This window comes from Geotrypetes seraphini, chromosome 19 (assembly GCF_902459505.1).
Source record: "Geotrypetes seraphini chromosome 19, aGeoSer1.1, whole genome shotgun sequence".
NCBI classification, from domain to species: domain Eukaryota; kingdom Metazoa; phylum Chordata; class Amphibia; order Gymnophiona; family Dermophiidae; genus Geotrypetes; species Geotrypetes seraphini.
In genome coordinates this window covers 3,551,951-3,567,232 of record NC_047102.1, presented here as the reverse complement: position 1 = coordinate 3,567,232, position 15,282 = coordinate 3,551,951, and the positions used below count along the sequence as shown (strand labels likewise).

Genomic DNA, 15,282 nt, shown 5'->3' with positions numbered 1-15,282 from the left:
GCTTGTACATTATACACATGAAATTCGTCTCCCCACCGGCTAGAGGGTGCAAATATAAGAGACACCATCAACAACTGCTATCATACCAAGCAGCCATATGGGGTAAAGACCTAGAAAAACTAATTGCGCACACAAACAACTATGAAGAATTCAGGAAACACCTAAAAACTTACCTATTCTTGAAATACCTAGGTAACGAACCGGAACATCAACCCCCCTCGTAACATCACCACATACCTAAATGTGCAAACTGTTAACCCCAACCCCTATTCACTAAATATGAACACTCTACGAACTTATGGAATATATCTACTTCTATGTAAACAACCTGGCACTTCCTGGCCTTGCAACACATAAACTGACATTAACATTATTAATGTTATCAGATGTACACTGCTATACTCTCTAATTCATTGTACGAGATATACATTGCTATACTCTTTAATTCGCTGTACGTAAAGTTTCTCCTGATTGTATCTACAACTTCTTTGATTGTATTTACAGTTTTTATTGTAAACCGCCTAGAAGTCGCAAGATTGTTGGCGGTATATAAGAATAAAGTTATTATTATTATGAGAAATATATGAAAAACATGTATGATATTTAAAAAAAACCCTCCCCCTCCCCCCCTCAAAAAAAAGACAAACACATTATTGCGACTGATTTATAGTTCTTGGAATAGTTGCAAATGCATAATGAGACAATAATCCAAATTGCAGATAAAATGCAAAAGAGGGAGTGGCAAAAAGAATAAGGCTCAAAGTGCCGGATTCTGCAAATGGTGCCTACATCAGCGGCCGCCTAAAAAACTCGTGCCAATCGCGCTCTGGCACCGTTTGCAGAATCACAGCTACCATTAAAACATAGGCGCTGGTAATGTAGGCCATGGTTTTGAAGGGCTACATTCCTGGTGCCTATATTTGACAAGAATCGAGTGCGCTTAAGGTCATTTCCAGCATAAACCACGCCTACTTTGACCTTAGCCCCCTCTAGATGTTTCAAGTTTAATGATAATTTGATATATCGCCTATCGTGTTACTAAGCGATTATACAAAATATTATAAAATCAGGAAATACATGACAACAAAAATTACATGATGACAAAGACAAGACAGACAACATGGTGCAGAAGGACTGGAAGTGAGCTACAATGAAGTAGAGAAAAGAAAAGGAGAAGGGATTTGTTCGGGCTGCCTTTATCAGATCAGGAGTGTTGAAAGGCATCTCTATACAAAAAGTGATCCTTTAAATTTATCTAGACTTGCTTCCTTGTGATTACGGTTGTCCCTTTGTGTAGGCATTTTTTTAAATGATATTTTGATTGGTTTTAAATGACATGGTCAATTACCGTGCCGATTAATCCCAATTAAAATGATTAAGTTAGGCAGCAGTAGGGCGCTACCACTGCTCAACTTACAGCGCCATTTTGAGAATTTGGACCAAAATGTTCTTCCTTAAAATCCCAACAAATAGTGGTGCCATTCTCTACTAGGTATTTCTTTGCCCGATGGTCCTAGGCCAGGGATAGGCAATTCCGGTCCTCAAGAGCCGAAGCCAGGCCAGGTTTTCAGGATCTCCACAATGAATATGTACGAGATAGATTTGCATGCACTGCCTCCTTGAGATGCAAATCTATCTCATGCATATTTATTGTGGATATCCTGAAAACCTGACCTGGCTCTGGCTCTCGAGGACTGAAATTGCCTACCCCTGTCCTAGGCAACCTCTTAAAGAATCCTCCTCTAAAAGCAGCCATTACTCCATCTCCACATTCATGGCCTCTGCTTCTCCAGTCCATTTTGAACGCGTCTGAGCTGCAGAATGAGTTCGTCCGAGTGGGGCCTTCCTTCATTAAAGACCGGGATGATTATTTTCAATGAGAGTTGTTTACCGAGATCTCTGTTCTCCATCAGTGTGACCCTGCTGGCTGTCTCATAGAACTGACCACGCAACTCACCATTATTATGGCTGGTAAACAGATCTGGGGAAATATCCAGGAGGCCATTGTCCCGTAAGTGACCCTCCAAAGCACTGTGCACGGTCAGTTCTTGTGCAGCTGGAACACCCTCTTACTACCTTCTCTCTCTCTCTCTCTCCCCGCATATTATAGATGGGTTTGGAACTGGTGGAGGCGACGGAAGGCTAGAGGTCACCCAGATAATTTGTACAGTCGCTGGGAACAAGATCATGACCTACAGAGTTTTGGGAACCTAGGGTTGTTCTATGAGTATCTGGAGATGGGTAAGCTTATTGTTTTGAACTTGATACTTCTAGTCAGATGACTGCCTCTGATGCATTCCTGGGTCACCTAATAAAACCTTTTTTTTAACCTCTTTTTAGGGAATAAACACTTGCCTTTCTTTATAGAGATTGTGGTATGAAACATGTAGGCAAAGCAGATACCATGATTCTTAAGGAACAGGTTCCCTTTGCAGATGGAGTTTCTGTGTCTTCTGACTTCTGTGCATGTTGGAGGTAGATACAGCCTGAGTTCAGATGAACTGTTTATCCAGACCAGTATCTGTAAAATCAGCCCAAGCCCGTCAGTTATACACTACGCAGTTGAGGAGGGCTAGGTGATGGGATTCTTTAATCTCTCTCCAACAAATCAAACATGGTTACGCATTAGGCCACCAAGCCCTGGGAAGGTGAGAGTGAATTTTCTTGGAGTCATTTTCCAGGGGTATGTGTGTGTGTGGGGGGGGGAGACAGAAATGGAGTGAAGTATAGTATAAGTTCGTCCCATGTTATCATCCTCCTTTGGAAGTGAGTAATGAATTCAGGTTTGCAAGCCAGAAAATGAATTCCTTGAAGATTGTACTCTTAAATATTTATGGTGATTCATGTAGTTATGTTTGGAAGCATTGCATAGATGTGAACGGGAATGGGACTTGATAGTCCGCCTTTCTGTGGTTACAATCAAAGCAGTTTAGAGTTTATGCAGGTACTGGAGGGTTAAGTGACTTTCCCAGAGACAGAAGGAGCCACAGTGGGACTTGAACCTGGTTCCCCAGCCTCTGCACTAACCGTTCGGCTACTCCTCCACTGTCCTTGCTTGGACATCATTTTCAAGCAGCAGCTGGCATTTGCATCCAAGGGGGTCCAGCATGGCTCTTGGTTTTCCTCCTCAATAGTTATGTGGTAGGTTAGTAAGCAATCTCGGATGATGATGATGAGGTTATGTTTTTATTTGAGTAATGTGTTTTTTATGTTTGTTTGTTTATTTTATTTATTTTCATCCTTTATATTCTGCTTAAACCAAAGTGGATTACATTAAAACCTGCATAATAACAATATAGCAAAACAATCAACAAATCTAAGCCTAGTGTAGAGGTTTGTTTTAGATATGCCTATATTTTTTACTTGTTCTTACTTGTCACTGTATTTATTATGTATATTTTCATTTTTCCAATTACACTTTAAAGAGGGGATATTACTCCCTATACAACTCAATTATCAAAAATATAGTGTGAAAACAGTAAAGAAATGTACTGCTATTATATCTCTATTGTTGCCACACTATAGTTTCATTTTTCCTCATCCAGAGTGCCTGTGAAACATATTATATAAATAAACGTTTGTTGAGATGTATTTGCTGTGGTATTGGGTTAACCATTTCTTCCTCCCATGTAGTCATTCAGTTTGGATTCATCACGCTGTTCGTAGCCTCTTTTCCTCTGGCTCCCCTTCTGGCCCTCATGAACAACATCTTGGAGATCCGAGTTGATTCCTGGAAGCTCACCACTCAGCACCGAAGGCCTGTGGCTGCCAAGGCCCACAGCATAGGCGTGTGGCAAGAGATTCTCAATGGCATGGCCATCTTGTCGGTTGTAACCAACGTAAGTCTACCAGAAGGGACGAGATAGGCCTCCTCTTGTCTTTTTAGACTTTAAGCCTGTTTAACTGTATCTGTTCTTGGGAGTCTACATAAAATGAGGCAGGGGAGGAATATGTCAACCATAACAGAAGCAGATATTTTATGGAAAAGGTAATAGGACGCATGAGACAGTGTCCTACTAGTCAAAGTGGAAGCAAAGGAGCTTCTGTAGTGGAAATGAAAGGATGAAGCCTGTGATGAGAATAGAGAATCCTTAGTACTGGGATTAGGGAAAAGGAGGTGGGAGGGTAAAACCTATGATAAGCATAGAAGAATCTTTAGTGGTGAGGAGTGCAGAGAAAGCCTGGGGTGAGAACTAAAGAATGACACAAGGACAAATTTTTCACCGTCCCCACAGGAACTCATTTTCCCATCCCATCCCAGAGAGTTCTTTTCCTGTCCCTGCCTCATTCCTGCAAGCTCCATCTGCACGAGCCTCAAACCCTTTCAAATCCTAAGTAGCAACATTCTAGAGCTAAGATTGTGATGTCATAATGTCTTATTCCACCAATGCCTAAGCTACATCCTCATCTGCACAAGCCTCAAACACTTTAAAATCCTAAGTAGCAACATTCTAGTGTTCAGATTGTGATGTCATCATGCCTCATTCCACCAATGCCTAAGCTCCGTCCTCATCTGCACAAGCCTCAAATCCTTTAAAATCATAAGTGTTCGAGGCTTGTACGGTTAAGGCAGAGCTTACAGGAATGGACAGGGAGAAAACTTGTGGGAGGGGGAAATATGTAATGTAATGTAATTTATTTCTTATATACCGCTACATCCGTTAGGTTCTAAGCGGTTTACAGAAAATATACATTAAGATTAGAAATAAGAAAGGTACTTGAAAAATTCCCTTACTGTCCCAAAGGCTCACAATCTAACTAAAGTACCTGGAGGGTAATAGAGAAGTGAAAAGTAGAGTTAGAGGAAAAATAAAAATAAAATAAACATTTTAACAAGACAGCATTGATCTAAATACTTTGGAAGGTAGAAGAGAGGAGAGAAAGGAATAGAAGCAGAAGGGGGAGCCGTTGAACAGTAGAATTCTGGAGAAATTTAAATGATAGAAATAGAACAAAACAAAGACAAAAGGCAAAACAATAGATAAGATTAAAGATAAATCATAAGCTGGAAAGAAAAATAAAATAAAACTTTGTCTTCAATCCACGGTTTCAGCGTCAGTGATGAAGTGGAGCAAGTAAGTTTAGGAGGAGCGATTGACGTTTCCAGAAAGGGCTTCTTCTGGCAGACAGTCCCAGGATGCCTATGTCTCCTCCCCTGCGATGTTCTCCCATCCATGCATTCCCTCCCAGACACACTGCCCGTGCCCCAGCCGCTCCAAGGAGGCTGCCCCAGATGAGGCCCAGGGTGAATGCAGGATTCTCTCCTCTGCGGGAAAGCCGCCCGGAGCCGACAGTCGATCTTCTTAGCGGATTGCATGGGGGGAAGAGTTCACACTCTTGGTAGGATCGGGTCTGTGTGCTCTCGGTGGTTGTGGCTGGTCTCGTTGCTGCTTAGGTGTAAAAGCAGTTGATCTCCACTGCTGCTGATATTTAAAAGCAGGCAGATTGATCTCTCCAATGGACTGCAGGGGGAGGAGTTCACACTCCTGGCAGGATCGGGTCTGTGGGCTCTTGGTGGTTGCGGTAGGTCTCGCTGCTGCTTGTATGTAAAAGCAGTTGTTTTTCTACTGCTGCTGATATTTAAAGCAGGTAGATTGATCTCTTAAACGGGATATAGGGGGAGGAGCTCACATGCCTGGTTGGATCGGGGCAAGGGCTCCTATTATAGGCTGCTTAGGTGTAAAAGCAGTTGATCTCCTACTTCTGATAATATTTAAAAGCAAGCATATTGATTTTTCCAACGGAATGCTGGGGGAAGAGCTTACTTGTTTGGCTGGATCAGGGCAAAGGGCTCTCGGTAGTGGTGGCTGGTCCTGTTGCTGCTTAGGTGTAAAAAACAGTTGATCTTCCTAGTGGACTGCAGGGGGAGGTGGAGCTCACACTCTTGGTTGGATCGGGTCTGTGGGCTCTTGGTAGTTGCGGATAGTTCCGCTGCTGCTTAGGTGTAAAAGCAATTGATCTCCCACTGCTGCTGATATTTAAAAGCAGGCAGATTGTCCAGGGAGAGGAGCTCTGCACTCAAACTGCCATCCTCCTCGCCTCCAAGTTCCGGAATTGTCTGTCCCCGTGTCATTCTCTAGTGAGAACCGAGGATCCTCAGTCCTGTGGCAGGGGAATGGAAGAGCAAAAGCCCAGGTTAAGCGTAGGTGGGGGATCCTGTGGTGGGGAATGAGAAGGTAAAGCTTGGGGTAAGCACAGGGAGAGTGAGGGGTAAATCAGAGATAATAAAGTAATATAATAAGTGATGATGGAAAAATACAGGGGTCCTTTTACTAAGGCGGAGGAGTGTGTGGCGCAGTGGTTGGATCTACAGCCTCAGCACCCTGGGGTTGTAGGTTCAAACCCCGGGCTGTTCCTTGTGACCCTGGGCAAGTCACTCAGTCCTCCGTAGCCCCAGGTACGTTAAATAGATTGTGAGGGAAAATGCTTAAGTACCTGATTGTAAAAACCGCTTAGATAACCTTGATAGGCGGTATATAAAAATCCTAATAAACTTGAAACTAACCCATTTAGCGCGCCTTAGTAAAAGGACCCCTTAAAATGCTCATCCCAGATAAAGCCTGGGAAGAGGACAGAAGATCCATAAAACTGGGAATCAGTCAGGCTTGCCGTATTGGAAGAAGAAGGAGAAATTGGGCTCTTACTGGATCTTGATGTCTCGTGTTGAGGATTCGTCAGGCCCTTTCCTGATTTCTATTTCGCTATGTTTTCTTTCAGGCTTTCATTGTAGCTTTTACGTCGGACATGATTCCACGATTAGTTTTTTACTACGCATATCACACAAACGAGGACTCGCCCATGGCTGGATACATCAACAGCAGCTTGTCTGTGTTCGACACCAGGGAGTTTAAGAATGGCACGGAACCGCTGGAGAACCCGATGGGTTACACCACCTGCAGGTTTGCTCATTTGTTCTTCTGGATGTCTTATGGGCCTGATAAGGCACATTGTCTCCCAGCCTTTACTAAAGCAGATTCCAGAGCTGCAGAAATCCGGGATTAGCACAGGGGATCCTTAGTGGAAAACGGTTTCTCTGTGGCTAAAAGTCTATGTGCTGCCTTGCTGTAGGAGGGTAGTTTTCAGACACCTGATGTACGCAGGTACACTGCTTCTTACCTGCATGAATCATCCTTTGAAGGTCCCCGACATTTCTTGTAACTAATAAGAACATAAAAACATAAGAATAGCCGCTGCTGGGTCAGACCAGTTGTCCATCATGCCCAGCAGTCTGCTCTCGCGATGGCCCCTAGGTCAAAGTCCAGTGCCCTAACCGAGACCAGCCCTACCTGCGTTCGTTCTGATTCAGCAGGAACTTGTCTAACTTTGTCTTGAATCCCTGGTGGGTGTTTTCCCCTACGACAGCCTCTGGAATAGCGTTCCAGTTTTCCACCACTCTCTGGGTGAAGAAGAACTTCCTTACGTTTGTACAAAATCTGTCCCCTTTCAACTTTAGAGAGTGGCCTCTTGTTCTCTCTCCCTTGGAGAGGGTGAACAACCTGTCTTTATCTACTAAGTCTATTCCCTTCAAGAAGAAGTGTCAGACCTGAGGTGCTTAACCTGACAGCCAGCAATTTCACTTTCCCATGTAAAAAAACCTCTCTCTCTCTCTCTCTCTCCTGCTCTTCCTTATCAAAGTGGGATAAACACAGAAGACAAAAAACCCCCAAACAAACATATACAGGGCCAGAGTATAAGAAAATCAATACCCCCAAAAAACGAAATGACTCTCAGAAATTTGCAAAGTCTAGATCAGGGGAACTCTTGCACTGAGAAACATTTTCAGCCTTTGAAAACTGATCATTATGAATGGGTTCTCTTTATGTCTTTGAATAATATACTTTCTAAAAAGTTCTTAATCTCGAGCTTCAACATGAAGAAAATAACCTTTCATTTTTTTTCCAAGCAAACATTGTACAAAACAGAACCTCATGGGTGCAAAATCCTTCTCTGACTCTTCAGGTTCTCAAAAAACCTCGTTCCACCATGAACTTACAAGTCAGCCCTTTTCCTTTCTCCCGCCCCTTTTTAACTTCTCCGGTGTGAGCAGCACGCCCACATCGATGTCAGCTCACCCTTTGATGTCACTTTCTAGGCGCTGGTCCCGGAAGCAACCTTAGAGAGATCACCGATGCCAACGTGGGCAGCAACCTCACGCCTCATAAATTTAAAAAAAGTACAGGGGACAGCAAAGGGCGTGCAGAGAGGAGGAGAAAGATGCATTATGATATGTTCATCACCTTAGAGTTTAGATACTTTAAAAGAAAAAAAGAAATTGCGATTAGTTTTGTTAGAAGAAGAATGTAGAATGATGGTGTTGAGGAATGAGTTCATATTCAATGAGTCATAATGACACCCTGAGGCAGCAGATTTGTGAAACACTGGCCACCGTTGGTATACCGATCAACAGAAGATAAGTTGATTAATATTTCATCTATCTCCTATTATATTTTACAAACCAAGCATAACACAGCACAGTGCTTGTTTCATACAAAGGAGGTTTGTTGCCAATGAGGTGAACGCCTACCCACCGTTATACCACCGTTTGTGGAGGTGGGAGGGCCCTTCTCTGAGGCGTTTTCCTCCATTTAATTATGACCATCTAGCCTGGACTGTGTTATTATTTTATGTCATGTGACATTGTGCATCCTTTCAGTGAAAGTGTTTGATAATGATTTAGTTGACTTTTCATAATACCTGAGTCTTTTTGACCAAATGTATGACAAACATTTATAAAGAATTATTGTGATCCTCTGAGCAACCCCCTTTTTTCTATAAAAGTTTGTACATGGTTTGGATGTTTTTTGAGGCTTGGTTTTTCTATTAATGTAATGCACCGAGGATCAGGTGTGGCTCTAGTCACCTGGTTCGTCCGATTCTAGTTGCTATTTTACAATGTCACTGTGTTGGGATGATTATTTCTCTCATACTTCACAGGTACCGGGACTATCGCTACCCTCCAGACCACCAGAAGAGATATGCCCACACGATGCAGTTCTGGCACATCCTGGCAGCTAAAATGGCTTTTATTATCATCATGGAGGTAAGAAAGAATCTTCTGAAACAAATCTTGTCGTTTACGTCTATCCTGTGATGGCGCCTTCATGTCATCTCAGGGTTTCAGTTTACTGTCCGATATGGGCCATCGTTGATAAAGCCACTCCAAAACCCACCAGGAACAGAGAATCACTTTATAAGTCCAAACTTTAGAACTTCTTTGTGCTCATAAATCAATGATTCACAGGTAAAAGAAAACTTAATGCAATTCACAGCTTAATCGTAGCACACAAACTTATTAACGCATATAAATGGTAACAATGTCGCACAGAACTGAATCTTTCAAAAGTAACAAAGTTTCAAAGAAAGGTAAATTGAAAACCCTTAGCTTTGCAGGTCTGAAACCCGGCTTTGATACAATAGCTGTTTCAAAAAACCCGAGACCCTTGAGGGTGACAGCTTCCAGACGGCTAGAGCAAAGCTTTAACGTTTTTTTTGAAATCAGACACCTTTATAAAGTGGCAGAAGTCAAAAACCAGAAAAATATTAAAAAGTAAAAGCCCGATAGTCAAACAAAACTAAGCTCTAGGGCAGGGGTGTCAAAGTCCCTCCTCGAGGGCCGCAATCCAGTCGGGTTTTCAGGATTTCCCCCAATGAATATGCAGGAGATCTATTAGCATACAACGAAAGCAGTGCGTGCACATAGATCTCATGCATAGTCATTATGGGAAATCCTGAAAACCCGACTGGATTGCGGCCCTCGAGGAGGGATTTTGACACCCCTGCTCTAGGGTGAGCAGGTTACCCATTCCAGAAGGGAGACTTTTTGGCCAGTCCTGGATTCCTGGTGCATTGTGGAACCTGCAGTACTCATTGCAACGGATAGCATCAAGGACTACAAATACCACACTGCTTTGGGATAAAATTTTAAAACCAGGACTGGCCAAAAGTCTCCCTTCTGGAATGGGTAACCTGCTCACCCTGCTGAGCTCCTAAATTTGTTCCCCTTTTTTCAGCCAAATATTTTTTAACTGAAAATCATCTGAATTTAGGAGCTTAAAACCTGCCATTCATTTGCCTGGATTAATGAACCTGATTTGTGAGCCCCCCCCAACCCCCCCTCCTTTTACAAAACCACAAAAGTGGTTTTTAGCGCAGGCTGGTGCGTTGATTGCTCTGCGCTGCTCCCAACGCTCATGAGTGTCGGGAGCACCGTAGAGCATTCAATGCGCCGGCCTGTGCCGAAAATTGATATTAAAGTTTCGTAAAAGAGGTTAGGGGGAGGGTAAGCGCTGACAATCGGTGCAAAGCTCCTAACGTCTTTCTGCGCTCTAGAACAACCTGTTACTGTCCCCCTTTTTATATGCCTTAATTTAAGAGTTTAGTGAAATGTTGAGTAAAAAACTCTTTGCACTCAGCCTTATAAAAGCTGAAAGAGGTCACTTTATGAACATAACTTTCAAAGGGGTTCTTCTAGTGAAGCTTAGCACGCGCCAAGGCCCGGAATCACGCCTCCAGCAGAGATAGGTGCCGGAAACGTAGGCCAGGGTTTTCAAGGCCTACGTTTCCGGTGCCTACCTTTATGTGAATTATGCCTCCGGAGGTGCCCCCCTGTGCCATTTTTAAGGGCACCGGTAGACGCCTTGAAATTTATTTTAAGTACTGTTTTACAAAGCGGTTTGAACTTAGGCACTGGAAGGGCACCTACAGATGCTTAAATTAAGGTGCCATTTAGAGAATATAGGCCTAAGTGCCACGTGCGATAAAGCCCGCTAACGCTCACTAGCAAAAGGGCCCCAAAGTCAGCAGTATAAATTCTTTGAATAATGGGCCCAAAGTAAGTATTGGAACAAAATGGGAAAGGGAACTAGAAGTAAGACTAAAGAGGATGGACTAAAAACTAGAAGAGGGAACTTGATATTTTGAGGGATTCCTCTAGTGTTACATTGTTGAAAAAAAATACGGAGGAGACGAAGAAACGTACACCGATGGCGTTCCAACAAATGGATGTATTGATTCAAAAAAGTTGACTCAATAAATCCGTATGTTGGAACGCCATCAGTGTATGTTTCTTGATGTTCTCCACTGTTGTTTTGCTTGTCCTTGGATCTATGGCACATTTTATTAAGTTTTGTGCTGAAAAAAAATGATAAAACAACAACGGAGGAGACGAAGAAACGTACACCGATGACGTTCCAACAAATGGATGTATTGATTCAAAAAAGTTGACTCAATAAATCCGTATGTTGGAACGCCATCAGTGTATGTTTCTTCATGTTCTCCACTGTTGTTTTGTTTGTCCTTGGATCTATGGAACATTTTATTAAGTTTTGTGCTGAAAAAAAATGATAAAACAACAACGGAGGAGACGAAGAAACGTACACCGATGACGTTCCAACAAATGGATGTATTGATTCAAAAAAGTTGACTCAATAAATCCGTATGTTGGAACGCCATCAGTGTATGTTTCTTGATGTTCTCCACTGTTGTTTTGTTTGTCCTTGGATCTATGGCAGATTTTATTTTGTGCTGAAAAAAAATGATAAAACAGATCAAGACTGCCCAGTATTGTCCCTTCCTTGAGTAAGGAATGTCTTTTTTTCTACAGCATGTTGTGTTTATGGTGAAATTCTTTGTGGCTTGGCTGATCCCGGATGTGCCTTCTGAGGTGAAAGCCAGAATCAAACGAGAGAAGTATCTGACACAGAGAATTCTCCATGAATATGAACTCAATAAACTGAAGGAAAAACTCAGTGGGAAATTGGATTACATCGACGTGGAAAAAGAAGTGAAGGCCACGACGGGGAAGGTGCAGCTCTCAGAGGCCATGTAGTGACCAGAGGCAGCCACTGATTGCTGCTTTTTATTTATGTTTTACCTGAAAACCTCAGTCCTGGGCAGAACATCCAACAGGTCCAAATGCAGTGCCTCAGTTTTAACCCTTTGCTTTCAGTCCAGCTCAGACGTGTTTAGAAAAGCCATGGTCGCTAAGCTGTCTGGGCTTGGTAAATGCTTTAGGGAATGTGATGCTTTACAATTATTTAACCCTGCTCTCGGTTACCCCCTTTGTCTCAGTTCAGTCATGGAGGAGGCTGGAAGTGAGACATATGTTCTGATTGTCAGGATATGAAATGAACGAACAGTAGGGACTGAAAACTTCAAAATGATCTAGGGGTACTCGTTCAACAACAATCATCCTTTCCTGGAAGAGTTAAGGAGTTTGCTCGATATAGAGGGGGTGTTTTCAAGCACCCACAGAGCTGGCACTTATGCTTCTGAGCTTGATGCTGGTTAAGAATTTGGGATGGGGTGGGGGTGGGAGATGTCAGAGAACGCAGCTTAATTTTAAGGTGCGGCAAATGAAAAACAAGAAATTAAAGCGTGAATAATGCGTTCCTTTTTATTCTGTGCTTTGGATTCTCCTCTGCTACACACCCACCTTAGAAAAAAGCCCTGAGAGCCTCTGTGAAGAGTGCCTTTGAGTGTAACATAGGTAATGTTAAATGAAGACCAATTGTCCCATCCACTCTGTCTTGCTGTCTTCCCTTCTGGTTCCACTTTGGGATGATAGGCATAAGCTTGAAGGAATGGGGTTGGCATATCGGCTCCTGTGAACGTAGTTCCAAATTTATATGTTGGATTTCAAATGGAAAATGCTGGATCCGAGCGCCTGACAGCGTAAAAACTATGTATGGCCAGCAGGCCTTCATACCGTTGTCTCTGTACAATATATTCTGAGGCGATCGTCAGCTTACTGCAAATCTGCCCTCTGGTGTGAGAGGGTGAGCATAAAGGGTTAAAAATGTTGGGGTTTTTTTTTTAAAGATTCAGAAAATCTTTGGCTGAAGAACATAAGTGCTGTGTGGGTGGGGGGAGCAATACTGTTCACGCATGTATGATCACATGAGATATATGGACACGTGTGGACAAGCGTGTACCGTGATGGCCTTTGTTTTCTTTAAAAGATACTGTTGTACAGTTTCTGTATTAGAATCCCCTTCAATAGTGTTTTTTTTTTTAACTTGCCTTTTGCAAACCTTTTCTATCATGTCATGAAGAAATGTACTGTTTTGCGACAGAATTGTGAAAGTAGATTCAGTATTAATGGTTATGCAAGTAGCTACAGAAAGGGCTTTGTATGACTGTACGATATAATTAACGATTGCTGCTTTTTTATGATTTTAATAATTTTTTACATGTTTGCCCCTCGGTGCTTGGTGCCTTTTTTATATGCCTTCAATCTCCGAGGAGGGAAGAATACAGATTTTTCTGCTTTCACTGGCAGTGGTTCCCAACTTCATTCGTAGCCCCTCAGAATAGTTCCGGGTCAAAGGTTATCCCTTCTGCAGATGCAGAAACTGTGCTCATGCTTAATTCGTTGGGGATGTACTGAAATCCTTCTCTGTTGGATATCGAGTTGCTTATCTGGAAGGAGTGGATTTGCTCATCTGGTCCACGTGTCTGTTTCCCATCCGTTGACTTTGATACAGCTGCCTTGAAGTATCTCACAGCCAGCTCTGGAAATGCACAGATTATAGACAGACATTGCAGTAGAACATATAGGATCAAAGCTGCTTGGTGTTGTGGGATTTTGAAAACCTGCGCACCTGAAGTGAGTGAATTATCACAGCTGGCGAGCAGATTTGGCAGAGCTTGGAAGGAGAAGCCGCGGGGAATAGAAAGAGAGTTACATGGAATGTGAGATGGGTGATGTGGGATGAATTTTTGGAGCTTGTGGGGGTGGGAATACAGGGCAAACCCATGTGAGTTGCTGGATATACAGAGGTTTTCCTACAAGTAATTACCACTGCATTCTCACACTATGCACTTAAATTTGGGCTTTTTCTGGAGACTTAGCTTTGCAAAAACAACTGCACATGACCCAATAGTATGCAAACCAGTAAGGAGGATCGCAGCCAAGAGTGTTAACTGTGTTATTATTCCATGTGTTATTATTCCATGTTCTGGATGAAAATGTTCCTAAGATTGTAATGTCTTTGCCTCAGTTTGCACTTTGAATGTTAAACTTGTCTTAAAGAGCTGAAACAAAGTCTGATCCCTTTTGTCTGACTGAGAAAATATCATTATCTGTGCAGTTTTTAGGGTAGTGGGATTGTTTTATAAGCAAATACTTGAAATGGACGTAATAGGGCAGATATTTATTTTATGCCTGTAATTCTAAGAGTCCGTTAAAATGGACAAATTATTTAACAATGCAAAAAACATCTGTGAAAAACACAACCGAGCCCAAGGATGGGGTCTTAGAGCAGGAAGTTTGCAACTTTAAATATTTATCTATCTGATCTCTAAACTGTCTAATTTCAGTTTCTGTGCTGGTTTTCTTTAAAATGGTTTCTTATGATGTAATAACAGAAGTGAGGTGTACAGAGAATAAGACCGCCACAGAAACTTTATAGATGACAGTAGAAATAGACCGATTGTCCCATCCAGTCTGCCCAGGTTAAGTATTAAGTGTGTGGGCAGCACTGTAACGCAATCCTATAGGCTGCGGAATATTTTAGGAAGCAGATTAATGCTTTAGGCAGGCAGGATACAGGCTTGACTGCCAAGTGATTGATGGTATTCATCATTTTGTAGACGATCGGTGAAATTACATATACTGAGGTGAAAATAGCTGGAAACAAATCATTTGATATTAAAGGGCCACATTTAAAAATCTCCCCTCCCTCCCCCCACAAAGTGCAAATTGCACTGCAAAAATCCACTATACGAGGGGGGTTTGCATGTATTTTCATGAATAGAGAATGCTGTGTGATGAAAGTGTCACTTTTCGCAGTATCTTGTCACAATGCATGAGCAGTGTCTGAAAGTTTTCCCTCCCCACTTGTATTCCAGTTACTTCCGATTGCCAATTCATATCACAGGTCTCAGGAATCCAAGATCAGGGTATTAGAGAGCATTAATTGTGCCACCTCTCCCTTATCAGCCTGAGTTTCTGCAGGAAACCTCTTCTTATTTCATAACAACATGTTTTTATCATACATATCTCAAGTGTAGTAGGACATTTTGGAGATTCTTCGTTCTCTAGAGCACTGTCTCTCAAACTGTGTGCCACGAGAGATTCCAGAATTGGACTTTCTTTTAAAAAAATTCCTTTCACAGGTATACACTAGAATGGATGACATGTCCGTCGCGTACGCAAGTCTGTCAATGTTATGAGGGTCTGTGTGCGTAAAGATGCAACTGCCCAGACGAGCATCATTCTCTGACATGACTGGTTCTTGAAAACTAATGGCAAATAATTTTGGTTTTATTTTTTTATGCTAA

At 42.4% G+C, this 15,282-nt stretch overlaps 1 protein-coding gene across 8 annotated transcripts in view; it reads left to right on the top strand.

Annotated features, from left to right (window-relative positions):
* The window catches only part of ANO5 (anoctamin 5), a 74,060-nt gene extending 60,103 nt beyond the window's left edge, over positions 1 to 13,957 (top strand). For all 8 annotated transcript variants that reach the window (XM_033928036.1, XM_033928038.1, XM_033928034.1 and 5 more), the window contains 6 exons: positions 1,914 to 2,011; positions 2,111 to 2,241; positions 3,634 to 3,839; positions 6,718 to 6,899; positions 8,935 to 9,040; positions 11,603 to 13,957. In XM_033928036.1, coding sequence (XP_033783927.1) covers positions 1,914 to 2,011; positions 2,111 to 2,241; positions 3,634 to 3,839; positions 6,718 to 6,899; positions 8,935 to 9,040; positions 11,603 to 11,827 — 948 coding nt within the window. In that variant the 3' untranslated portion in view covers positions 11,828 to 13,957. The remainder of the gene's footprint in view (positions 1 to 1,913; positions 2,012 to 2,110; positions 2,242 to 3,633; positions 3,840 to 6,717; positions 6,900 to 8,934; positions 9,041 to 11,602) is intronic.
* Positions 13,958 to 15,282: the final 1,325 nt, after the last annotated feature.